The sequence below is a fragment of the Mus musculus genome, chromosome 9 (assembly GCF_000001635.26).
Source record: "Mus musculus strain C57BL/6J chromosome 9, GRCm38.p6 C57BL/6J".
NCBI lineage: Eukaryota > Metazoa > Chordata > Mammalia > Rodentia > Muridae > Mus > Mus musculus.
The window spans coordinates 103,422,846-103,449,534 of record NC_000075.6 but is presented as its reverse complement, the minus strand read 5'-3'; the positions used below and the strand labels follow the sequence as shown (position 1 = coordinate 103,449,534).

General features: G+C 46.2%; 1 protein-coding gene and 1 long non-coding RNA gene across 6 annotated transcripts in view; one reads left to right on the top strand and one right to left on the bottom strand.

Moving 5' to 3' along the window:
• Bfsp2 (beaded filament structural protein 2, phakinin) overlaps positions 1-24,611 on the top strand; it is a 55,482-nt gene extending 30,871 nt beyond the window's left edge. Inside the window, exons 1-5 of one of the 5 annotated variants that reach the window (NM_001364514.1) lie at positions 359-474; positions 825-986; positions 16,745-16,876; positions 22,758-22,978; positions 24,391-24,611. In NM_001364514.1, coding sequence (NP_001351443.1) covers positions 885-986; positions 16,745-16,876; positions 22,758-22,978; positions 24,391-24,394 — 459 coding nt within the window. In that variant the 5' untranslated portion in view covers positions 359-474; positions 825-884 and the 3' untranslated portion in view covers positions 24,395-24,611. Of the gene's footprint in view, positions 1-354; positions 488-824; positions 987-16,744; positions 16,877-22,757; positions 23,189-24,390 lie in introns of those variants that run through there. The other 4 variants (NM_001002896.3, XM_030243999.1, XM_030243998.1 and 1 more) reach the window with 4 other exon arrangements.
• The window catches only part of 5830418P13Rik (RIKEN cDNA 5830418P13 gene), a 37,683-nt gene extending 11,726 nt beyond the window's left edge, over positions 1-25,957 (bottom strand). The window contains exons 1-5 of the long non-coding RNA NR_040466.1: positions 25,906-25,957; positions 22,720-22,958; positions 22,149-22,385; positions 21,748-21,846; positions 21,029-21,137 (exon numbers count right to left, since the gene is read on the bottom strand). This is a non-coding gene — a long non-coding RNA (RIKEN cDNA 5830418P13 gene). The remainder of the gene's footprint in view (positions 1-21,028; positions 21,138-21,747; positions 21,847-22,148; positions 22,386-22,719; positions 22,959-25,905) is intronic.
• Between the last annotated feature and the right edge of the window lie 732 nt (positions 25,958-26,689).

The window sequence follows — 26,689 nt, the reverse complement described above, 5'->3', positions numbered from 1 at the left end:
GTTGAAACTGGAGGGACCATCTCCCTAAAGTGTTCTATTTTAGATATTTTTTTCAACACTGCATGAACAGGATCAACTGAATAATTCTAAAGATAGGCGCACGGGTGGTTCCTACACACTCGTTAACAAAAGAAGGTTGTATCTTTAAGTGACAGGACCAAAGGGCACCTCTAGCAGGGATGTGGTCACGTCACCTGCAGGAAACCACCACACACACACATCACTCTGATTCATGGTTGAGGGTGCTTCAAGCTGACAGTCACAGCTCACTGCCCGTGTTCACATTGCGGAGTTCCTCCTGTGCCCAAACCTGAAGCTGACCAATGGCTGGAAACCTGTTCCTTCCTGTTCTTGGCTCAGTTCCTGACAGCACACTCCAGCAGCCACCCCTTAGACTCTAGAACGGATTTTAATCTCCTTTAGTACATCCTGATGTTATGCCTAACTTCCATTTTCTATAGATGCTTGCTATAGGTTACTATACTATGTACTTACTTTTGATTATGTTTTTAGTTTTTGTTTTTTTTTTAACTTGGGCATGGGCTTGGGAGGATCTAATCTAAGAAATGCATCCTTGGGGAAAGAAAAATGATACCTATACCTAGAAGATCTGGGACTTTGCCAGTCTTTGTGGTGCCCATGCATGGTGCAAGATAGATAGATAGATAGATAGATAGATAGATAGATAGATAGATAGATAGATAGATAGATAGATAGATAGATAGATAGATAAGCAGGCCTGCCAAGCAATGCCCACAGAGCCAGCCTGTTTTTCCTCCCTAGAGGAAAGACAGGTGTCCTAAGGTGTCCACTGTTGCTTTTAGGATGTGAAGGTTCTGTACAAACAGCTGGCAGGGTCTGAGCTGGAGCAAGCAGATGTCCCCATGGGCACCGGTCTGGATGATGTCCTTGAGACGATCCGAGTTCAGTGGGAGAGAGATGTGGAAAAGAACCGAGCAGAAGCAGGAGCCTTGCTCCAAGCTAAGGTAAGAGACCAGCCAGGATCGCCCCCTGCGTCCTGGGAAGGAGGAGGCCGAGCAAGGTGGAGTCAGCCAGCATGTAAAAGAAATGCAGCCATTTAGCAACAAGCTCAGCCCCCCATGGAAAGAGGAGAAGTGCAAAGTAAGATAATAATGCTTGTTTGCCTCTCTGAAATAAGAAAATGTTTAAGATGGCAATGTTCAATTCTGGAAAACATATGTAAAAGATTCTCTACTGTGTCATCAAAGAGTATAAGGTGTAAGTTTTTATCCAGCCTTCGAGTAAAGGATGTTATTGTCTGTATCAAAGGTGTTTGTAGGGTCCTACCTGCTGCCTGTACGCTACTGTGCTGCTAGCTGAGCAATCTGGACAGCCATGTTAAAGAGCACATTAGGAATGCAAAGGGTTGTGATGTAGCTCAGGGATTGTGTGTGAGTGTGTGTGTGTGTGTGTGTGTGTGTGTGTGAGAGAGAGAGAGAGAGAGAGAGAGAGAGAGAGAGAGAGAGAGAGAGAGAGGTGTCCAAACATGCTCCATGAAGCATTTTAAGGGTTGAATTATAAGGTGGTAAAAATACATGTCTTATCAAAAGAAAAAAACTACACCGTTACCTAACTACGTTGTGTGCAATGAAACCTGTTATTAGAAATGAAGTAATTATAACAACACGGGGAAAGCCCATGGAATGTAAAATGGAAGAAAAGCAATTGCAGAATGATATATACCGGGGACTGACAAGAAGGTTTTGTTCAACAGTGAGTACTTTAGACTCGCCTGGGAAGCCAGATGATTTCTGTTGCAGTCTCTCAGCTTTGCCCCTGTAGCGTAACAGCAGCCAGACACAGTATACAGCCGCAAGCATTCTGTGTTCCAATAAGACATGTTTTTAATCCAAACACTTGGGAGACTGAGGCAAATGAATATCTGTGAGTTCAAGGCCAGCCTCTTCTATATAGCTACTTATAAGACCAATCTCAAAAAAAAACCAATTATCGAAACAGCAAGTGAACTGGACTTGGCCTCTCGGCTGTTGCCATCTCCCACGACAGACAGTGGAATAGAACACTGTTCTCAAGGGGAGACCAGGTGTCTCCAAAAATTAGGCTCACATGGTAGCTGCAGCAGCAGTGGGCTGCCTTTGAATAGGTGGCTTATCTGATACTTCATGGTGTTTTTCTTTCTTTTGAGTATTGCTCAAGTTAATTTCCTAAGTAGCCTGAATTATATTAATGAGAAAAAAGAGTCAAGTAGTATGAGATGTAACAAATAAGAAAAGAATTATCTAAAAACTAGACCGTAGACAGTTTGTCCTTCAGGTCTGCCCCTGCTCTTCACTCGGGGACTTGGAAGAGAGAGGAAGGACCATGTAACGGAACTGAAAAAACAAGGTGAGCTTGTTCAAAAGAGGCTGAGTTAATGACTTTCAACACCCACTGCCCAGCAGAATCATCTCAGAAACTGTAACGGCCAGGATCCACTCCAGAACAACTTAGAAGCAGCAGAAAGACTTGATGGGTTTCTTTTTTAATTATTAATAATAAAAGTTCTCAGGGCTGAAGTGAGGGCTCAGTGGTTAAGAGCACACACTGCTCTTCCTGAGGACCTGAGTTCAGTTCCCAGCACCCATGTCAGACAGATCACGCCTGCCATCCACCTGTAGCTGCTGCTCCAGGAGATGCAGTACCCTCCTCTGGATTCTGATGCACCCACAAGCTCAAGTGCACACACACACACACACACACACACACACACAGAACAAAATAAGTCTTTTTTTTTTTAAAGTTCTGTGACTTCTATTTCCCTGATGACTAAGGATGTTGAACATCTAAGTGCTTCCCAGCCATTCAGGATTCCCGTTGAGAATTCTCTGCTTAGTTCTGTGTCCCATTTTTCAATTGGGTTACTTGATTTGTTGATGTCTAATTCCTTGAGTTCTTTATATCTTTTAGATATCAGTCCTCTGTTGGATGTAGGGTCGGTGAAAATCTTTTCCCATTCTGTAGGCTGCTGTTTTGTCCTATTGATGGTGTCCTTAGCCTTGCAAAACCTTTTCAGTTTCGTGAGGTTCCATTTCTTGTTGATCTTAGCGCCTGAACTATTGGTGTTCTGCCCAGTAATTTGTCTCCTGTGCCAATGTGTTCAAGGCATTTTCTCACTTTCTCTTCTATTTGATTTAGTGTGTCTGGTTTTCTGTTGAGGTCTTTGATCCACTTAGACCCGAGTTTTGTGCAGGGTGATAGATATGGGTCTATTTGCATTCTTCTACATGCAGACATCCAGTTAGACCAGCACCATTTAGGGAAGACATTCTCCCTTTTCCATTGTATGGTTTTAGCTTCTTTGTTAAATTGTCCATAGTTGTGTGGGTTTATTTCTGGGTCTTCAATTTTATTCCACTGATCAACATATTTTTATGCCAATACCTTATGGATTTTATTACTATTGCTCTGTAGTACAGCTTGGAATCAGGGGTGGTGATGCCTCCAGAAGTTCTTGGATTGTACAGGATTGTTTTAACTATCCTTGTTTTGTTTTAATATGAAGTTGAGAGTTGCTCTTTAAAGGTCCGTAAAGAATTGTGTTGGAATTTTTATGGGAATTGCATTGAATTTGTAGATTGCTTTTGGTAAGATGGCCATTTTTACTATGTTAACTCTACCTATCCATGGAGAGAGCATGGGAGAGCTTTCTATCTTCTGATATCTTCCTCAATTTCTTTCTTTAGCAACTTGAATTTTTTTGTTTGTTTGTTTTGTTTTTCAAGACAGGGTTTCTCTGTATAGCCCTGGCCATCCTGGAACTCACTTTGTAGACCAGGCTCACCTCAAACTCAGAAATCCGCCTGCCTCTGCCTCCCAAGTGCTGGGATTAAAGGCATGCACCACCACCGCCTGGCTGAAATTCTTGTTATATAGGCCTTTCACTTGCTTGGTTAGAGTTCCATCAAAATATTTCATATTATTTGTGGCTATTGTAAAGTTCTCCTCCCAATAATTCCGACCTTTCTTCAGCCTTGAGGATTGGTCATAAAAGCTGCCATAAGACAAAAGAAGGACGACACCCTCCCCCTCAGCATTTGCCTCTCCCTGCTCCTCCATCAACTTTCGGGACCATCCCAGAAGGACCTTCCCCAATTCTGTATCCCTCAAATAGTCACTCCTACCCACCCCTATTTCTCCAACCCTATTCCCCACCCCCACCCTATCTGCTGGAGATATAACTCCATAAGGCAACGTGAAATCAAACCATGGACCTGAGTTTGCTCTTTTAAAAGAGATTTATGAATATTTTATGACCCTGGGGACCATCTAATACCAGTCCCTCGAGTACCTAGTTATATGTAAGAGCTGAGAAAACTGAGGTCCAGAGCGTGCAAGGGACTCCCCAAGGTCACTCGGCTGATTGGTAGCACCAGGCTCAACTCTTCTGGATCCTAATCCAAGAACCTTCCTTCTATAGCATCAACATCTTCTTCTTCCTCTTCCTCTTCCTTCTCTTCTCCCTCCTCCCCCTTTCTTCCCTCCTTCCCTTCTTTAAGTTTTCGAGGCAGGGTCTCCTATGCCACAAGCTAAGCTCAAATTCTCTATGTAGCCAATGATGACCCTGAACTCTTTAGTATTTATTTAACGTATATGTGTGTGCACCTGAGTGTATGTATGTTCACCACATGCATGCAGTGCCAGGGAACATCAGAAGAGGGCGCCAGATTCCCTAAAACTGGAATTATAGGCAATTGTGAGCTACCTCATGGGTACTGAGAATAAAACCCAGGTCTTCTACAAGAGCAGTGAGCACTCATAGCCACCGAGCCATCTCTCCAGTTACAGACTAGAACTCTTGACGCTCCTGCTTCAACCTCTAAAGTGCTAGGATTACAGGTGTTTAGCACCACACCCACCTTGTCCATTTGCTTGAGATAGGTTCTCCCTGTGTAGCCTAGGCCACACCTGATCTTCCCATCCTCTTGCTTCAGCTTCCCATATGCTAAGATTGCAGGCATGCCATGAGAACTCAGCCCACAGCATCAACTAAGCAGGGCTCATATGGGCTCAGAGAGACAGAAGCAGCAGTTACAGAGCTTCCGTGGGTCTGAGCGAGGTCCTCTGTATATACATGATAGTTGTGTGGCTGAGTGTCTTCGTGGGAGTCCTAACAGTGGGAGTGGGGCTATCTCTGACACTTAGTCTTGCTCTTGGGACCCTTTTCCTCTTACCGGGTCGCCTCATCCAGCCTTGGTATAAGGGTTTGTGCTTACGCTCATTGTAACCTATTATGCCATGTTTGGTTGATATCCCTGGGAGGCCTGCTCTTGTTTTGAAGGGAAACCAGAAGGAGTGGATCTGGGGAAGAGTAAAGGAAGGGAAACTAGTCAGGATGTAATGTATGGGAGAAAAAAAAAATGTAAAAAGAAAGAAAGAAAATAAAGTTAGTTACCACTGTGAAAGGAGATAATGAGAAAAAAAAGATTACAGGTGTGCACAGTCACGCCTGGCTGGCTGTGTCTTTCCCAGCTCCGTTGCCAAAGCTAACTAAACCCAGTTTGCCGCCTGATTTCCCTCCAAGCACTGCTGAGGCTCACACCACACTGAGCGGGTGCCTCTTTAAGAATGGACTGGGTCATTATCATTATCAGAAATAAATCCTGCCTAGCGTGAAAATTTAAAAACCCACAAAACTGGCCATTATCTTTCAGCCCTCATCTGAGAATGGCCGTCGGCTCAACACTAACTCCAACATTAATTCTGAACAGATTCATTAGTGTTTTTAATAGAGCGATCTGAAGGCCACCTCTCATGGAAGACAGACAGGATTTGTTTTCATTTGGCCAGCGCTGCCTGGGCCTCTTGCAGCGACGCAGAACTCAGAAAATATTTGCAGAACGAGTGAATTCCTCTGATTGTCAACAGGGATCAGAACTGACAGCCAGGATTCCTGCAATAAATAGCTTGTCGGCTGTGGCTGTGCCCTCGGGGGCTGACATTTGCCTGCCCCGAGCTTCTCATGTCTGCTACTTGGCAGCAAAGCCAAACTCAATGGCTCCTCACTGCTTCCAAAGGCCTTTGGAAAGGGAAGGAAAACATGCATTTAATTACCTTTCGGCCCAAGGAGGCTGAAAATTAATTAACGTGATTAATTTATGTCTTAGTTGATGTTCCCCCAGAAGCAGATCTTGAGATAAATATTGGAGTGGTGGTGATTTATTTGGGATTAGTGGGTGAGTCAGGGGTGGGCGAACCAACAAAGGCTGTCTTATGAGCAGCTGAGATTGGAGCAGCTTAGGGGGATGCTGAGAAACGATGGATGCAGAGTACGGAAGGAAGGAGGCAAGGGGCAGGGACATGAATACTTCAGCTACCTGCTAGCCAGGTGACCTTTTCCAGGACTTCAGAGCAACCTCAAGCACAGAGGCAGAGGCAGCAGTGGGGATCCAGGAACACTAAACATTGAAGGCACGAGGGATAAAGACACGTGGGTGAGCATCTGTTGCAACTATTGCCAGCTCTTTCTGGTGTGTGTGTGTGTGTGTGTGTGTGTACAAGTTTGTGTGTATATACAGGTAGGTGTATATACAGGTAGGTGTGTGTGTGTGTGTGTGTCTGTATACAAGTGTGTGTGTATATACAGGTATGTGTATGTTCAGGTAGGTGTGTGTGTATATACAGGTATGTGTATGTTCAGGTAGGGGTGTGGTGTGTGTGTGTGTGTGTGTGTGTGTGTGTCTGTATACAAGTTTGTGTGTATATACAGGTAGGTGTATGTACAGGTAGGTGTGTGTGTGTTTGTATACAAGTGTGTGTGTATATATAGGTATGTGTATGTTCAGGTAGGTGTATGTGTGTGTGTCTGTATACAAGTTTGTGTGTATATACAGGTAGGTGTATGTACAGGTAGGTGTGTGTGTATATACAGGCATGTGTATGTTCAGGTAGGTGTGTGTATGTGTGTCTGTATACAAGTTTGTGTGTATATACAGGTAGGTATATGTTCAGGTAGATGTGTGTGTGTGTAAGGTGGTTTGGGGGGGGATGCCAAAGGACTCGATCAGCTATCTGAGAAATGTCACCTACCTCGTTTTTTCAAAACAGTTTCTCATTGGCTTGGAATTCACCAATTAGACTACACTGGCAGTCCAGCAAACCCCAGAAATCCCCCTGCCTCCGCCTCCCTAGCACAGGGATTTCAAGTGTATACCACCTCACCAGGATTCCTGGCTTTGTTTATTTGTTTTTAACATGGGATGTGGGGATCAAAGTCGTCATACTCTCTGCCCAGTCCTTTTACCGATAGACCGAGCTATCACCGCAGCCTCTTCCTTTGTTTGTAGAAGCCCTCTGAAACCAGAAGCAAAATCCACCTTTCGCCCTAAGTGGGTCACATCAGGCATGTCCTTGCAGCGATGCAACCATCCTGAGTACAGACACCCCTATTTTCAGTTTGGAATTGCAATGAGCAGCAGAGGCTGGTTTTAAGAAACAAGGACAGTTTGCACAAGAGACAGAAAGTGAACCAGTCACTTCAACATCACCCAATTAACGTTAGACTGTTTGAAGATTTGGCAGCGATATGACTAATCTTGATTTCTCACAGTAAGACGAGCAGCTGAGCTTCACCTCTGTGGTGGGATTTCTAGCACAATTGACTCTGTTTTTATTTTATCCCCTGGTATGCCGAGGCCTTCCAAAGGAACTTGTTTGAAAACAATCACCTGAAATATTTTCACCTTTTTAAAATCTTATTCTCATCTAATTATGTCTTATTCATTGGGCCAGGTTCTTACTATGTATCCCAGGCTGGCATCTAACTCACAATCCTCCTGCCTTTGCCTCCCAAGTTCTTGGATTATAGGTGTATGTCACCACACCAACACACACACACACATATATATATATATATATACATATACATACATACACACACACACACACACACACACACACATATATATATATATACACACACCAAGTGTCTACATCTCTTCCACACTGAGAAATTCTTCAAATAGCAAACATGTGTCCTCCCATTCAGTTTGAGTCTGTCTGGCATTGTGTACCTGAGGTCATCGCCAGATCCTATAGGTTAAGAACTCAGTCCCACAAGGTTGCCCTTGACTTCAGATGACAACCAAGGCTGACCACCCTACTTCTGACCTACCATCAGTACTTGGAGTTTTCCATAATCTGCTCCTCAGATTCCGTTAACTGCTAGGATAGCTCATAGAACGCAAGGAAGCCACACCCTTCTTCTTGTTGGTTCTCAATAACAAACACAATTTAAAGCAGTCCAGTGGGGGAGATACCTGCAGTCAGATGTGTAATGGAGCTACAGAACTGTGTCCTCTCCAGGAGCCCCACCTACCCCATCCCTCCACTGCCTACCAGCCTGGAACTTCTCTGGATGTTGCATGGCCCTCTGTGGTTCAAGCTTCCTTCATTCTAGACACAACTGATTAAATCATCATTAGCATTGATTCACTGCCTCTCCCCTCCCTGAGTCAGGAAAAGGGCTGAAAACTCTAGCTTCTAATCACTGGAGAGGGGCAGGCACCAACCCCCACACTCCTTAAGGTCTTGCCAAAGACATCTCTTGAACATAAACTTGGGTGTTTGGGTGTTGTTGAAAGATGTTTGTGTTATCAATGAGAGAAAAACACACTTTTTTTTTCCCCCACCATGGAGCTATTTAAGGATCCCAGAAACAAAAACTACCCATAGCTGAGAACACTACTTCAGCTCTCATCAGCTAGGAAGTTGCCAGGGTTTTAAGAGCTCTGGCTGGGAGCCAGAGATAAAGACCAAAAGTATAAAATATGTTTCATTATGTCACTATTACACAATGGAGTACATTCTCCAACCTGCCGGCCAACTGACCTTAACAAAGACCACCTCGGTCAATCCCCAAAGTCCCTGTTATTGTCCCCGAGCTCCTAAACAGATCAGGAAGCAGAGAGCTCACCCAGGAGCAGGGACCCTCCCCCACCTCCTCCTAAAGGACCCATAACTGGGGACCAAGCGTTCAAACACACATGTTCGTGCAACATTTTCACATTCAGACCACAGGAATGCCCATTTTATGGATGTATTTCATGGAAAGAATGGGAGAGGTGGTGGGGAGGAGGGAAGAGAAGGAGGAGGGAGAGTCTTGGGTCTCCCTAACTCCGTGGGAGTTTATATGATAGAATGTAAACATCTCTATGGTGGCCTTTGACCAACAGAAAACGGTGTTCTGGAGCCACATCAGAGAACATCACTGTTTTGCTAATTTGTGGGTTTTTCTTTTTCCCACCCTTTATCCTCCCTGGTTTCATCCCCTATCACTTGATAGGAGAGAAAGAAGGATAGAGAGAGAAAGGGAAGGTAGGAGGGGAGAGAGAGAAAGAGAGAGAGGAAGGGAGAAATCCCTAAATCTAGTTTCTTTCCTTTTGTTTCTTCTGTGAGCAAGACTACTAACAAACTACATCCAAACTCCCTGAATGTCCAACCACCAACTCCAAGCTTGGAGCACTAGCACTTTTACACCCTCTGAAAAGTTCCCAGAATTCCAAACATCACACAACTGCAGAAACTGTCTGCAGCTGGCAAAAATGTCTATGCTAGACCACGAGGCAAATCACGGTCAGCTGCTGGCTGCCAAGGACCATCCGAAGCATCCTCGCATCCCTACACCTGAGATTAAAACAAAAACACATTTTTTTTTTCGAGACAGAGTTTCTCTGTGTAGTCCTGGCTGTCCTGGAACTCACTCTATAGACCAGGCTGGTCTTGAACTCAGAAATCCACCTGCCTCTGCCTCCCAAGTGCTGGGATTAAAGGTGTGCACCACCACTTCCCAGCCAAAAACATATTCTTATATTTCTAGGTTTTGGGTTCTGGTTTTTTTTTTTTTTTAAGAAAACAAAATTCGAGAATTCTCTAAAATGTCACTACACCGGGCAGCCCAAAAGATACTTCCAAAGGTATTCTGTTTTGGTGGGGCTAGAGAGACTGCTCAGTGGTTAAAAGCAACGGCTGCCCTTGTAGGCAGTTCAGTTCCCAGCACTGGTGTGGCAGCTCACAACTATAACTCAAGTTGCAACAGGCCAAATACCCTCTTCTGGCCTCCAAGGGTACCGAGCATGCATGTGGTACACAGACATCGGGGAAAAACACTCACACCTAAAATAGTTAACAAAAGATCCAGTGCGCTCATAAACCAACAGAACAACAACATGCATGTTAGACCTTTGGTCTGATTAAATCAATTCTATGCCAATGCTATTAACTTTTGATGAACTTTTCCCAACTTGGAGGCAGAAGGACACCTTCAAAAGCTGTTTATTCTTGTTCTATAACACAGCCTGGTCATGAGCTGATCTCAGAGGGCAAAGGCAGGGGAGGCCTGGACCCCCTTCCACATCACTACCACCAAAGCAGAGACCATCATCTGCCTCTTATGTGTTGGCCTTCAGCCACCTTTCCTGGGGGAATGAGAGGCCCTCTCTTCTATGTCCACAGTCCCAGCCTAGGTGTGGGTAAGCCTTTGCTTCCTTACCCTAGGCTAGGGGTTCAGTCATCTTCTGGCCAGCCAGCTCTGTTATGCCATCCTCTCTTTCTCCCTGTGGTGGTCCCTCTGCCCAAAACCCATGCCACCTCCTGAAGTCTTAGTCCATTCCCGCTACTCCAAGCTAGTAGCCGAGAGAGAGAGAGAGAGAGAGAGAGAGAGAGAGAGAGAGAGAGAGAGAGAGACTGACTTTGTCTTAGAGCTTCAACTCCTCAACAGCCAGATACTGTGCTGTGCTCAGACAGGAAATCCACACCTGCCTCGGGGCAGTTTGAGGCATCTGTGGTCAAGAGCTTTCTCTGAGCTGCAGCCATCAGGCCTCTAACAGTCAGGATGATGGGCCGGACGCACTATTAAAAATGAAGAGGTGGGTAGCTTGAAACAAATGATGAGGGTTTCCAGGTGACAGTCTCTCAAAGCTGTGAGACTGTAGAGTGGAACGAGAATTTACATTCCTGACAAAAATACATCTGAGAGGACCCCTGTCCCCACATCCTCACTGACGCTGTGCGCCCAGTGTTTGCGGTAAGAATTCTTCAGTGTACCTCTTAGGTGCATTGCTTGTAGTTTGAGGATGCAGACCTCCTTTTGATATGCTGGATCTCATGAAGATTTGCTTCCATGTTTAGCGCCAGATCATGCCTTTTGTCATCTTCATGTATGTCCTCGACTTTTTAGTTTTGCGGTGGCTCTTTTTATAGCATATGAATCAGTTCTGTCAACCAGGCATGGTGGTGCATACCTGTCAGCACTTCACTCAGGAGGTTGGGACAGGAGGTTCACTGCAAGTTCAAGGCCAGACTGGGCTGTAGAGCTTGCTTTAAAAGAAGATCAGGATAGATCAATCATGTTTCTGAGACGTAAGGTGTGTGTGTGTGTGTGTGTGTGTGTGTGTGTGTGTGTTCCAGCCCAGGGTTCCCATAACATGCTACATTTGTGACTCTGCTGGGTTAGGGGAGATAATCAGAGTAGCTTCATGTTGGCCTTTGATTCTTTACTGAAGAAAATAGACATTAAAAGGCCACCCTTAGGGCATCTTACCCATTCTCAAGCCCTCAAGTGTCAGTCACCAGCAGTTGAATGGCTGGATCCTTTCTCACTGTCCAGTAAAGGATCCTCACCCACCCCTGCACTTAGAGGCTATGGGCGGAGCTCAAGCCAGCTGTGAAGCTTCGGTTGGTACTTCAAACACAGAGTCTCCATCTCAGAAGGATGCTTTTCCCTGGCTTCCTGATTTGCCTGACCTCAGAGCATCTCGTAGATACTTTTTGATTGGCTGTTCCCATAAAAGGTATAAAGATACTACTTCTAAAACAGGAGATTGTCAAAGATGAAACAACCCAAATCATCCCTGGGGGATTAAGGTACTGTCATTCATACTCCACACATAGCCGTCTCCTAGGAGACAAGCAAACAAGTCCCTTAAGAGGAGGATGATCATAATAAGCAAAGACAAAAATACTATAATTTAGACTTATCCAATAATTAAGAAAAATCTATTTTTAGCCCATGGGTGAGTTTCTTCTCTTGCTTTTAGCATACAGTATGTTCAATTCCATCCCAGATGTGAGCTGGGGCAGCAAGTCCTTGAGGCCATTAGCTGTTTCTTTTGGCAGATACCACACAATCTGGGAATTGGTGGCTCTGTTCCATCCCAGAGAACAGCTTGAGAAGCCAGGCGGCTCTTGTGTCCACTCAAGGAGCCATGAGACCCTGACTAACCAGGCCGGTATTCCACTCACAGTGAAGCTTCACTGAGAGTCACGCTACTTTTAAATACACCCCCGAGGAAGCCCTATGTCAGTGAGGCAGGCTGAACGGTATCCAGACTTCTCCCAAATAAATCTTGCATTGGGCAGCAGGGAGGAGGGCTAAGTCAGGGATGCATAGCATAGCCTGCCTGCTAAAAGCTCTCTGCTGCCAAATAGCATGTGGCACCAAAGACACCAAAGTGGTTTATAAGGCTTAATAGCATAGTAGTTAATCTTCCTAATAAAGACAAGATCTGGTCTAGTCCGGTTCACAGGAGACCCTCTTCTTCCTCGAGTCCCCGGCATGTCCTGGGCCCATGTTGTTGACCTTCTTCAATGAAGGATGTTGGGGATGCCCTAGGTGTGAAGAGCCATTAAGCTACCCAGAAGGAATAAGGAGTCGTCACTGCACACCCAATTCCTATGATCTAGAGAGGAGGTTGCTGGGTGGGATGCAGGAGTAGACAGAAAGGCCCCCACCCCAAATGGCAGGATGACACTTGCCAGGAATACTCTGAAGCAGAGCATTGCCTGAGTGACAGGGGACAGTGCCATGTGACAGGGGACAGTGCCATGTGACAGGGGACAGCCATACATTTGCCAGATAAGCTCGCAGTGCATCCAGATAGGAGTTCTGATTTTCATCCATTACTGAATAAACTGAGGCACAGAGTAGACAGGAAACTCGCCTCAGCCCAGCCATGTAGAAAGCGGCAGAGCTGTAGTCTGCGGGCAGGCTCAGCACTCTTTATTGGTTCTTTTCTGTTCTTATTTTGAGGCAGAGTCCCCTGCAGCCCAGGCTGGCCTTGGACAGTCTACGGTACCCAGGGTACCCTTGAACTCCTTCCTGTCCCTCCGGCTTCCATCCCCACGTGCTGGGATTACAGATTGGTGCCACCACACCCCAGTCAGGATTAACACTCAACTGCTAGGCTCAGAGGGACAGAAAGATCACATAGATGGGAGACTGCAATTCACTATCTTAAGAATGAGCAAGAAACATCTTAAAGGCTGTGAGGATGGAGAGTCTGTGCAGATATGTGGGGCTGCTGTCGGGATCTTTCTAGGGCAGTGGTTCCCAACCTTCCTAATGCTGTGACCCTTTAACACTATGCCTCATGCCATGGTGACCCCCCCAACCAAAAATTTATTTCCATTGCTGCTTCATAACTGTAATTTTGCTACTGTTATAAATCGTAGTTTAAATATCTGTGTTTTCCAATGGTCTTAGGTGACCCCTATGAAAAAGTCCTTCAACCCCCAAAGAGGTCGTGACTCACAGGCTGAAAACTGCTGTTCTAAAGCAGTGTGCCCCCCACCCCAGATCAGGAGCCCTTGTGACCCCAGAAGCAGTGAATTGCTTTGCTCCATGACAAAGAACACAATGCAGTCATGGTCATGTTCTTGTGAAGTCTGGAAAGCACACCTGTGCTCTTGCAAGGCTGTCGCTCACCTCGAGGTCAAAGCAGAGAGCTTGCATGACTCTCAACCCCACAGCAAGTGCTTGGGGAGAGACAGACACACATACACCCTGAGATCCCGAAGCCTGGGTGCACAAGCTTTCAGAGCACTGACCATTTCTGACATCAGAGCATGTCACTGGTGGCTTGCTATGCCCTCCTTTCCCCTAGGAGCCCATTTCAGTCCTCACCCTGCAGCTTTAAGTCATAGGCAATGCTGCTTGTGAGACAGCCAATGATGATCCTAAAAGTGATCAGCTTTAGAAAAAAATGTCCTCGTTCTTCCTTTATTTTCCCCCAATAGTTCATCCCCTAAGTAACTAATTATGATTATAATAGGCGTGTGCTTATGTACACACTCATGCATGCATGTATGCATGTGTATATGTGTGTGTGTGTGTGTGTAGGTGTGAGTGCATATGGGGAGGCCAGAGGTCAATGTTGGTAGCTTCCTCAGTTGCTCTCTACCTTATCTTTGATATAGGGTCTCTCACTGATTAGCCAAGGTGCATGTGTGTGCGTGCGTGCGTGTGTGTGTGTGTGTGTGTGTGTGTGTGTGTGTTGAGTCTTTTGAGACAGGGTCTCACTATGTACACCTGACTAAGCTAGAACTCACTGCATAGACCAGGCTGGCCTCAAATTCAAAGCCTGCCTCTGAATCACACGTGCTTGGGATGAGAGTAGAGATATATGTCACTACACCCAGCTATATTTTTTTAAGATTTTTAAAATATTTTTGTTTGTTTGTTTGTTTGTTTGTTTTTGTTTTTCGAGACAGGGTTTCTCTGTATAGCCCTGGCTGTCCTGGAACTCATTTTGTAGACCAGGCTGGCCTTGAACTCAGAAATTCGCCTGCCTCTGCCTCCCAAGTGCTGGGATTAAAGGCGTGCGCCACCACGCCCTGCTTTTTTTTATATTTTTATTTTATGTGTGTGTGTGGGTGCTTTACCTGCATATGTGTGTGTACCACTTGCATACCTGATGCCCTTGGATGTCAGAAGAGGGTGTCAAATCTCCTTGGAGTGACAGATGGTCATTAGCCCCTGTGTGAGTACTGGAAACCAAGCCTGGGCCCTCTGCAAGAGCCACAAATGCTCTTAACCACTAAGTCATCTCTCAAGCCCCATAAATTTATAAATTTTGAGTGTGAAAATCTTCACCATATTTCAAAATGTTAGCATGCTCTCCCAATCCAGAAATGGAGCCAAGATTTCAAGACCTGGGGGTCAACATAGTTGAATCTTATCCTGTACCCTAAATGAGTAACTGAGTCTCACCTCCTCAGGGCCTGGGACCATAAAGGTTTCCTTGGCCTCTCTGCCTGCAGCATTGGCTCAGAGACAGCACATCAGAATGTACTGAAAAAAGAGAGTGACCTCATTTTATCATCCACCAGCAGGGGACCTGTGCCCCTGCGTGCAGCACCCAGAGCTCCCCCTGTGTTCACAGCTGCAGCTGCACTGGTTTGTACAATGAAAAGGGTACTGAGGCCAGAGACATGGCCCAGCAGTGAAGGCACTCACCACCAAGCCTAATGACCTGAGTTCAGTCCCACGTGGTGGGAGGAGAACTGGCTCCTGTGGTATCCTCTGACCACCACGTGAGTCATCATTGTACATGTGCACCGCATAAGCTGTGGCATGTGTGCACCCACACAAACATGCCCCCCCACATACAAGTAAATAGCATAATGTAAAAAAAAAAAAAATTTAAAGGAAAACTATGACTATCAGATATAAAGATCCAGATAGAAAACCTGGGGCTGGAGAGGTGGCTCAGCAGTTGAGAGTACTTGTTGCTCTTGCAGAGGACCTGGGTACATTTTCCAACACCCACATGATAGTTTCCAGACTTCTGTAACTCCATTTTCAAGGAGTCAATGCAATCTTCTGACCTCCATGGGCACCAAGTAGGCAAAACATTTACACATGAAAGTAAAGTGAATAAACACAAGAAAGCCCCTTGTCTGAAGAAGGTGTGGGGACCTGGCACTGCCTCCCAGGCCAGGGTTACAGGTTCTCTGAAGGATCATTTGTACACATGTCCCCTCGGCACTTGGGGGTTGAGGCAGGGGGATTGGGAGTTCATGGGACGGCACATAACAAGACTCTGTCTTCACGTAAATACAGTTTATCTCAAGAATTTATCCTCAGGGATACCTTCTTGGATGGAATGCAAGCATCTAGAGCTCCTCTTTACACTGCTGTAGAAAATAGGGGAAATCTGGAAACAACCAAAATGTCCACCAACAGGGAACATCTAAATAAATGACATTAACCCCAAACAAGGCAATGCTCTGTAGCTGCTCAAAGACTATACTCACCTCAACATGCTGGCAGAGACCAATTACTAACACATAGTAAGTACTGTAGCAAACAAGAGAAGGCAGTAGTGCATATTTACCTATAAATATAGTTGTGGGCCGCATAAGGATGTTCAGATCAATGATAGATTAAATGTGCAGGGTTGGGCCTGTAAGATTGTATCATCTAGTGATGTCGTAGCCACCTTAGCTCGTGCAAGCATAGTTCTGACATGTTCACATAACAGCGGAATTCTTTTATAGATCTCAGATGGTATCCGTGCCATCAGTCAGAGCATGAAATATTTATGAAAGGAAGCATAAGAAATTGGAAACAGGAAAACTGTGATTAGAACTCAGGGAGGAGAGGAAACATCTTACTGTTTTCAATGAGAAAGAGGGAGGGGGAGGGGGAGGGACGGGGGAGGGGAGCAGGTTTGAACCCAGGGTCATGTGCAAGCTAAGCAAGTACTTCACCATGAACTACAACCTTCTCGGAGTCTTTAATAAATCTTTTTGAATGTTATTCTATTTTTAGGCATCAAAGATTCAAAACAGTTTTTTGTATACAAATTGGTTAGCAGGTTTATAAAAAGGGTGGAGGGGAAGGTATTTTTTTAGTCTGGCAGAGAGTTCGTTTAGAAGGAACTAAGGAAGAAGGTGGGTTCAGGTTTACAACTCATCCCAGCTCACCCCAAGACCTGACTCTCCACAGCAACAGACAGAGGTGGTCCACGTATCCCAGACCCAAGAAGAAAAGCTGGCTGCTGCCCTCAGTGTAGAGTTACACGACACTTCACGCCAAGTCCAGAGTCTCCAGGCTGAGACGGAATCTTTACGGGCTCTGGTGAGTGTGCCAAGAAAGGCCCTGGTGGTTTTTATGTTTAACTCTCAACTGTCAGTTTGATGTCTCATAGTTCATAGCCTGCAAAGGGCTTCCTTCTTACAGGATGCGGTTTGGGCACCTGAAGTATCTTCTAAACTCTGATCAGATACTGACTCATACTTAACAACTGCCCTGGACACGGCAGGGCCCTGTGGAAATAGCCCTTACCTGCCTCTGCTCGGAATGTTGGCTGCTAACACTCACAGCTGTTCCTTCTCAGATGCCCTGCTTCTTCAGAGACTTGCTATCAGCCAAACAGAAGACTCCTGATCCAAGAAGGCAGGCCGTGCCCTTGACCCAGACAGTGGCAGGCTGATGGTTTTGAAAGCCCAGTCTACTAGCTTCAAAGTGGGAACAGCTGTACAGTGATTTCCACGGTATTGGACGGTGGCCAGTTTTCAAGGAGGCTACCTCCCTGCTTAGCGTCTTCCCTGCCCTGTCGTCTTTTTCTCAGTCAATCCTCCTTTTCCTGAGAGTAATCCTGGAACTGTTTATAAGTTCCAAGATCCTTGTCTCAAGCTCTGCCTCTGGAGCCCTGCCCCAGATGCCTAGTAAGCTCAGGCCCACTGTGGTTTGCAAGCAGGTGCCTTGCAACTACTAATTATTAGTAATTAAAATAATTATAGTCAGCCCCTGTATCCATGGTTTCTCCATCTGTGGATTCAATCAACCTTCAGGAACAACACTGCACCTGCTCTGCATGTGTGCAGCCTATATTTCTTACCAGTGTTCCCTAAACAGCAACCTAATCACCTCTATAGTGGGCTGCACATTGTATCACATGCGAGTCATCTATAGAAATGTCATGAGATTTAAGGAAATATGCAGGAGGAATGTACAGGGCATATGCACATGTGATAGCTATTTCTGTAAAAGACTTATGTCTATAAATTTAGGTATTCTCAGGCATCCTGGACTCAACCTCACACAGCTCCTAAGATGACTAAATTAAGCTCCACCTTCTGGTCTGGATTGGACTGAAGCTCTGTTACGGTAGCATGGCATCTCCCCCATCATTCTAACCAAAGAGCATTGTTGGACCATATGTGTATGTTAGTATGTTTTTACATCTATATCAATGTATCTATATTGATATATCTTATATCTATATATAAGAACTCACCATGTTCCAGGAGCTATACCCAGTGCTTTGGGGACATAAGACACACCAGGGAATAATACTCCTAGGGAATTCAGTGACTTCTATAGAGGAACTGATGCCACCTTAAGAATCACAAGGCTCAGCATGTGAGGGAGTGACAAGGGGGAGACTAGCTCCACTATAGGAGTCCGTATGTTTATTTTTTGGTGGGTATAGAGAAGGGCAGAGTTGGGGTAGGGTCTAGTTGGGGTAGTCTCCACCCACCAGGAAGTCTACCTCTGTCTTTACTCTTCTCCTAGACAGGGAAGTCCTGTGAATTTGGGACGAGTGCTTAGACTTGTGATCTTGAACCCCGGGCTCCTGTCCTCACTGGTCATATGACCTTCTAAGTTTCTATTTTCACCTCTGTCTAGTAAGGATCTATTTTAGTTGTTCTATGTACCTGCTGTCTTTGTGGCTTACGACGTCAGTGAATCATGTGCTCTATCGTCCTGTGATTTAGGAAGAGGTCAGCAGGGACAGCTCTTCCCTATCCCTCGAGGTGTCTGCTGGGCTTGGGACACCCACCGTGGCTTCTTCAGCTCACGTGTGAGATTCCTCAATCGTGACTCTATGTCCTGCTCTCTGAGACCTCTCCATATAGGTAGCTAGCTTGGAGATCCTTGAATTATGGTGGTCTCATAGCTACAGCAGGACTTCTGATAAGGTACCTTGTTTCCCTTATACAGTGAGCATAAATTGATCAGATCTCTGACCTCCTAGCTTTGGAGTTTCTGCGTATCATGTACCTCTTATTCTACTGGTCAAAGCAATCACGAGAGATCTAATGAGCCTGGATTCTTGGCAAGGTCACCTTGAGAAGGCCCATGCAGGACGGTGACAATTGTTGCAGCTGCCTTTGGAAATGTGATCTGTCCTACGATCAGAATAGACCTGACCTCAGACAGTCACTGGGGTGACTAATTAGATAATGTATGTCAAGCTTTTTACACTGTGCCCAACACAGGCAAGCAGTCAACAAATGGCACCTAGTATAATGTATTAGGCAAAACTATAACCACCAACCCAAGAACCCCTACTTGGCAGCAACAGCCACCCTGTCACCTCACTTCAGCCCCATGCTTCTGTTGGGACAAATGGAAAAAGGAACTCACATGCTGCCCAAGATGGGCTAGCTCTGTCCCCTGTGGGTTCCGGTGGATCAAAGTTCCCACTATTATGTCTTACAGCCAAGGTGAGGAACACAGACTGAGAATAGTGGGGGATGGGGAGGAGATAGCTTATCCAGCTATCCTGAGTCAGAACAACCTGTGCACGCATGGGTACATGGTGCCCATCACTCTTGTAAGGCATGTGCCACCACTGCCCAGCTCAGAGATCCCACTCTCCTTTAATCCCAGCACTCGGAAGGCAGAGGCAGGCGGATTTCTGAGTTCGAGGCCAGCCTGGTCTACAGAGTGAGTTCCAGGACAGCCAGGGCTACAACAGAGAAACCTTGTCTCTAATACCCCCCCAAAACAAGAGTGGGATCTGAGATTTCTATTAGTGTACCCCTTGACAATACCCCAAATCATCAAGGAAACCCCTCAGGCCACATAGGGAACTTCCCTAAAACATGGGACAAAAACTATAGCCGGACAGCCCAAGCATGTTCCAGTGATGTGTTTCTCTAAACCACAGCCATTACAGATTCAGTGTCAACAACTCACAAAGAGGACATAGGTTTAGAAGTCTGTTCAAAACAAAAATCTATTTCCTACATAAAATGAGAGAGAGAGAGAACAAACCCAAGGCCATGAGAACAAATGATTCTCCAAGTCTAGGCCATTTCTGCATGCCCACTGCTGTAAAGGGCTCTCAGATCTCACAAGCTAAACAGCAACTAAGGCCAGAGGCTGCTCTACGCTTAGTACATAGTATCTCACACTGCTTCCTAAAAGGCACTAGACCGGCTATCTAACTCAGAGTTCACATGTCCTGTGGAGTTAAGAACACCCACGGGCTGGGGAGAGAACTCAGGCAGGGAAGAGCTTGTCCTGAATTCCATCACCTAAACCTGTATATTGAGGGGGGGGCAGGAAAGCTGGGCATGGTGGTGTGCCCAGCACTGAAAAGGATAAGCCAGAGAAAGATCCTGCCTCAAAAAGAAATAAACACTAAGGAATAGTGTCTGAGGTTGTCCTCTGATGTACACACACACACACACACACACACACACACTGGCATACAGACCCCACACTCATGAACACTTACAAGATTTAGCTAATATGATAACTTTGCCTAACAGCACCACCAACAAGAATCTATTTCTGCTATAGCAGTTAGAAGTCTATTTTTAAAAACATGCCCTGGAGGATTGGGTACAGGAATTTAATTCATCAAGATTTGATTGAATCCAACTTAGAAAAAAAAATTTGTTTTTATGTGTTACATAGCCAGTGTAGCACATACCCTTAATCTCAGCACTTGGGAGGCAGAGGCTGGCAGATCTCTGTGAGTTCAAGACCAGCCTGGTCTACATAGTGTGTTCCAGGACAGCCAAAGCTTATAGTGTGAGACTCTATCTTTAAAAAACAAAAAAATGGTAGGGTAGGTACTGAGGCTGCAGAGATGGCTCAGCATTTAAGAGCATGTGCTAGCCTTGCAGAAGGCCCACATTCAGTTCCTAAAACCCATGTCAGGTGACTCACACCCACCTATTCCTCTGGCTCCATGGGCTCATCTGACCTCCATAGGCACCCACACTCATGTGTTCACACCCTCATTCAGACACACATGAATTTACAAAATTAAAAATAATACGCTGGGTATGGTGGCGCACACTTTTAATCCCAGCTCACGGGAGGCAGAGGCAGGCAGATTTCTGAGTTTGAGGCCAGCCTGGTCTACAAAGTGAGTTCCAGGACAGCCAGAGCTATACAGAGAAACCCTGTCTGGAAAAACCTAAATAAATAAATAAATAAAAACACAATTTTGGCTGAAGAGATGACTCAGCAGTTAAGTGTACTTACTGCTCTTACAGAGGACCCAGATTCTGTTTCTAGCACCCACATGGCAGCTCACAACGTCTGTGACTTCAGTTCCAGGGGTTCCAATGCCTCTTCTGACCTCTGTGGGCTTCTGCACACATGTGACAGACATACACTTAGTATACACATACACATAAAACAAATAAGAAAAAAAATTAAGAAAAAAAAGTCTCTTCAAAGCCAGATACTAAAATATAAGGTCACTCTACTTGGAGCTATTAAATATGGGCACACTGATGCTTAGTTTCTGACCAGCCTGTGCTAACTTTCAGGGCACCGGACACAGAAAGATGAGAAGAGACAGGTCCTTAGTCTGATGGGAAGAGAGAGCAGCAGGGCAATAAACATAACCACAGAGCAGGTGCCTTCATCCAGGTGACACATATGTCCCAAACACCTGGCCTGCACAGGCCCTTTCCTGGCACTGAGGGTACAGAGACCAGTTTTCTGCTAAGTCCCGCCATTTTGTGAGAAAGGCACATCCCTGTGGTAAGTTCAAGGACATGCGCATGCTTGGAGCCATGGAAACAGGGGAGCTCCTAGCCCAACTGAGGGGCATCGAGGAAGGCTTCCTAGAGAAAGTGACCCCTGAACCTGAGCTTGGGGGTGACTAGGAAGGAATGGAATTGGAATACTGGAGAGGCAGAGAGGGACAGTGCAGGTGTAAGAAACGATATGCAGCTTTATATAATGGCACGCACCTTTCATCCCAGCAGCTTGGCAGGCAGAGGGAGCTCTGTGAGTTCGAAGCCAGTCTGGTCTACAGAGTAAGTGGCCAGAGCTATACAGTGAGACCCTGTCTGAAAAAGAAGAAGGGGAGGAGAAGGAGGAAGAAGAGGAAAAAAAAAAAAACAATATGAACCCCATAAGCTTCCAAGACCAGAAATGTTGACACTAATATAGAGTAGGAAATGAAATGGAAAGTCAGAGCCAGCAATGGCAACCATTCTAGGGCCCCTTGGGAGCCACTGGGGTGATAACTAAGCAGAGGAGATAAAAACCCAGATGTGTATTTTGCTAAGGCACTGTAGGAGCTGTGTGGAGAATGTAGGAAGGCAGAAACTAAAAGCAGGGTGTTGCACAAAGACACCGCTGAGCTGACCTTGGGTGATAAACATCCAATCCCAGGCCACAGTGTTGGGGGAGAAAAGGCAGTGTGGGTGTGAAAGCTTCACAGGAGGTGTAAAAGCCGGGACTCTATCCATCCATGGCCGCGATGACAGAAAGGGAAGTCTGGGGTGCATCTTCTCCCAGCTTCCCCAGCCGAAGCACCCATAGCCAACGTAGACATCTGCGCCGGAGGTACCAATGCAGGAGTCATGATCCGAAAGCTAGCAACCTGAGGGAGGTAGCCATCAGCCACACAGACCCGGAATCCCTGCTGTAGGGTCTCTAGCTCCCTGTGAGGCAGTTGAAACTCACCAAGGAGCAATAGGACGGGACCTAACAAAGATGTATTATTAAACAGCACAGAAAAACACTGAGAGGTAACGGACAGACACATGCATTTCAGCTCCCCCCTGGCCATTCTCTCTTGCCCGTTGCAAAAGGTCCGTGAAGCAGAGTGGGGCCTTCTGGCTCTCCCCCAGGGCCACGGAGACCGATCTCTATCATTCTACGGGGTTGACAACATCAGAAAAATGGGTAGAACAGGTCGGTCACACATTTCCTACCTGGACCGCCCAAGCCGATAACCTTCACTCTTTTGTAGAAACGAGGCCTGGAAAACAGCTTGCACGACGCCCAGCACTGGCATGACATGGAACTGCAGAACCTGGGTGCCGTGGTGGGCAGGCTGGAGGCAGAGCTGGCAGAGATCCGCTCAGAGACAGAACAGCAGCAGCAGGAGCGGGCACACCTGCTGGCGTGCAAGAGCCAGCTACAGAAGGATGTGGCATCCTACCACGCCCTGCTGGACAGAGAGGAGAACAAGTATGGACATGTGATGTGCTCGGGTTCCTCCTTATCTGCAGGGAGGATGCAAATGGGGCATGGGGGTGGGGTTGGGCTGAATTGGTAGAGAGAACACTTGCCTAGGATTCACAGTCCCTGGGTTTAACTCCCAGGACTGCATAAACCTGCTCATGATGACCCCTGCTATCACAGTGTACTCAAGACCAGAACAGGGAGAAACAAAAAGCCTTTTTCTTAAACGACTCTTAAACCTCTTTTTTTTTTTTTTGAATTGAGATTTTTATTTATTTTTATTTTATGGGTGGGTGTTCTGCCTACATGTAAGTCTGTGAATCACCTGTGTCATACACGTGGAGATCGGAAGAAGGGGCAGGAGTTAGATAGTTGTACGCTACCACATGGGTGCTGGAGTTGAATCTAGGTCCTCAGAAGAGCAGCCAGTGTCTCTCAAACATTTTGAAGAGGCTTCCTGTCGACTTTCTTCTAGCTGAGTGACATACCAGCAGGGCTGCTGAGAAAACTATGTTTAATTTGGAGTCTACAGGGAAGACAAACAAGGTGTTATGAATGACAGTGGAGTTGCCCACTGTCCCTTTTGTGAAAAACTGACTTCACAAAATCACCCTCTGGTTTTTATTATGCACCGTGGCACACGTGTATATGTGTGTGAGCATTTACATGTGTGCATTCACATACACATATATGCATGCACAAACACACAAATACTAATAAATAAAAATAAAGTACAAAAGACTACTTAGGGATCACACTGTCCAACCTCTCACAACTCAAGAGAGAATGGGAAGGCCCATGTGGAGGGTGGGGGTTGTCCACGGTCACACACAGAGGTTGAAGCAACTCTGGGACTAGTGGCCCTCTTTCAAAGAGCATAGCATCCCATTGCTGGGATGAACAACCACAGAACCATCTGCAAACCTTCCAGCACCTCCTTTCAAGTGGAAAAACCGTCATCTCTCTCCCCCAACTGTCTTTTTGTCCAGTTGCTTTCTGTGGAATGTGAAAGATGTTCCTAACAAAACTAAATCCTTCAGATTCCTGCACGCATATGAGTAAATATATAAAGTTTTAAATAAACATGGAGGAGTAAAGGGGTGGTATGTAGTTCAAGTACCCACCGAATGGCTGTTCCGCAGATGTCCAGCCCTAACCCTGGCCGTCCTCATTCCCTCCTGTGCCCACCAGATCACCACACATCCCCAGTTACTGACAGGACTTCACATCCCAGAGTTCTGGAAGTCATTTGTCCAAAATCCATCAAACCACAAAACAGGGGTTCGAACCTTGGCACTGTCTTATTCCAAAGACCAAATTCTTTCTCATAACATGGCTTCCTTTCCCACACTCCTACCGTGGTATCTTTACTGAGGTTCCGTTTCTGCCGCTTCTGACTCACGTGTGTTTCTTTTCAGCTAATGGGAAAACCAAAAAACGACTTCCTCTTTTCACAAAGAAAACTCTGCCTTCCTCGGCAGCCCACCGGTGACGTCTGAAGAACCTCAGTGGCTGCTGGACTCCCTAGCTGACTCAGACGGAGCTCCCTGGGGGTGGAGAGAATTCTGCTCCCATTTCTGTAGTCTGTAGCTTGAACAACCGAGGCCTCTCTGAATAAATACTTTGCGTGTGGCTCCCAGTCTGCCATTTGCTGTGGCTAACTTGCTGGTGGTGCAGAAACCCTTCCTTTTCTCTGCAGGTCCCAGGGCCTCTTTGGGGATTTGGGTTGGTGTTTCATGAGTATGTGCGTGTGTTTGTTTTGTTGGTTCAAAGGATAGGACCCAGGGCCTCATGCATGCTAAGTGTGTATGATACACTACACCCCCCATACTGGGAGCCATTCTTGGATGCTTCTAGACAGCATGTTGAGCCTGTTAAATGAGTCCATCAGTCTCATCATTGCCTCAAGGTCAACTGTTCTGGTTTTATCAACACACAAAGGCTGTTCATTCAAAAGTTCTGCACTTGACGGGTACCCTGGTCACATGCAAATCTCTCTCTCTCTCTCTCTCTCTCTCTCTCTCTCTCTCTCTCTCTCTCTCTCTGTCACACACACACACACACACACACACACACACACATCTCATTTGCCCATAGCATAACACCTCTCCATCAGTTTCAACCCATGGGGGACTAATTAGGTTGTGGTAGTTCACCCATTTACAGCCTCAACATTTCTTTTTTGGGATCCACATGCCAGCGCCCTCCACCCCCCCCCCCCGCCCCCCACGCCAGCCCTCTCAAGGCTCGGGCCAGCCAAATCTATTCATGCATCTGCTTCCCACGAAGGCAAGACCCTCCTGCCCTCAGATTACAACTGAAACCACCACCTGTGTGGGACCACAGGCTCTCAGTGCTTCTAAAACCACACACCACCACACCACAAAAACAAACACGTCTGTTTCTGTTACCTGCCTGCTACACAGAATTAGACCAAGATAAGCTCCGTCGTTGTCCCTTTGTCACTGTGAGCTACTTACCCCAACAGAGGGATACATCCCTGTGTGGGAACATTTGAAGACCTTCATATGGATGTAAAGTCCCAAAAAGACCAATAAACAGTGTTTACCTTTATTTAAAAACAAACAGCCGAGAATGTGAGGTTGCACACCTTTAATCTCAGCACTCAGGAGGCAGAGGCAGGTGGATCTCTGTGAGTTCAAGGCCAGGCTGACATACAAAAAAGAGTTTCAGAACAGTCAAGGCTGTTACACAAAGGAATCCTGTCTCAAAAAACAAAACAAGCCAACAACCTTTTAAAAGAAGCAAGGTGTGTCCTGGTTAGGATTCTGTCCCGTAGATTTCCTTGCTGGCCTGCAGGACCAAAGAAAGAGAACCCACGAGTCTCCCAGAAGGCCAGTTACTTAGACTCTACACAATATCTTTACATAATTCAGTGTCTGAAGTCCAGAAATAGAAAAGACACCACTTACGCTCCGTTTCAGCTAAGCCTCCACTGCCCTGCTAGCTTGCTCGCTGCGAACTGCTCCTAATTGAACCACCTGGGTGCAAAAGCCATCAGGAAGACAGTGCAGCTGTCTCAGCGACATTGGATGCTGCAAGACCTTCTTGCCTTTCTTATTATCCTTAATTATTATTTCCAAGCCAAGATTTCAGTTTCCAACCTCTACACAGCCCAGGGCCTGGAAGGTGAAGAGGACCCCATGCTGGGGTTTTGTTTGTTTGTTTGTTTGTTTGTTTGTTTTTGCCGAATCTGGAAGCCACTGGTATGCAAGGAGAGTAGATGCGCGCCCTCTCAAGGGTTTCTCCCAGTGGGGCTGCGAGTTTTAGACTCTTCTGCCCTGCAAATCTCCACGAGCAGGTGCCGCGAGTCAGAAAGTTAATCACCTTTTGGCAGGGGAAGATCATGACTGACGGCTGCTTCCAGTTCCCAGCGCAGGCTCCTGCTGCTTCTAATGAGGCTTCGTTAGCAGGTATGAAAAGGCCCCGCTGGCCCCTGGATTCTGCCAGCGCCTTTTGAAAATCAGACTTCCTCTCACAACATCACGGTACAATTACCCGTTGGCAGTGGTTCCCTGACAGGTGGTGGGGGAGGCTGCTGCCGGTGGTGACGAGCATTTGTTCTGGAGTAGATGGGTAAAGGGCTTTGGCTGGATTCCTCCTAAGCTCTTTCCACACCGTACTACTCAACTCCATGGATTTTGGGTTTCCAGGTGTGTGCTTGAGAGCGCGCGTGCGCGCGCACACACACACACA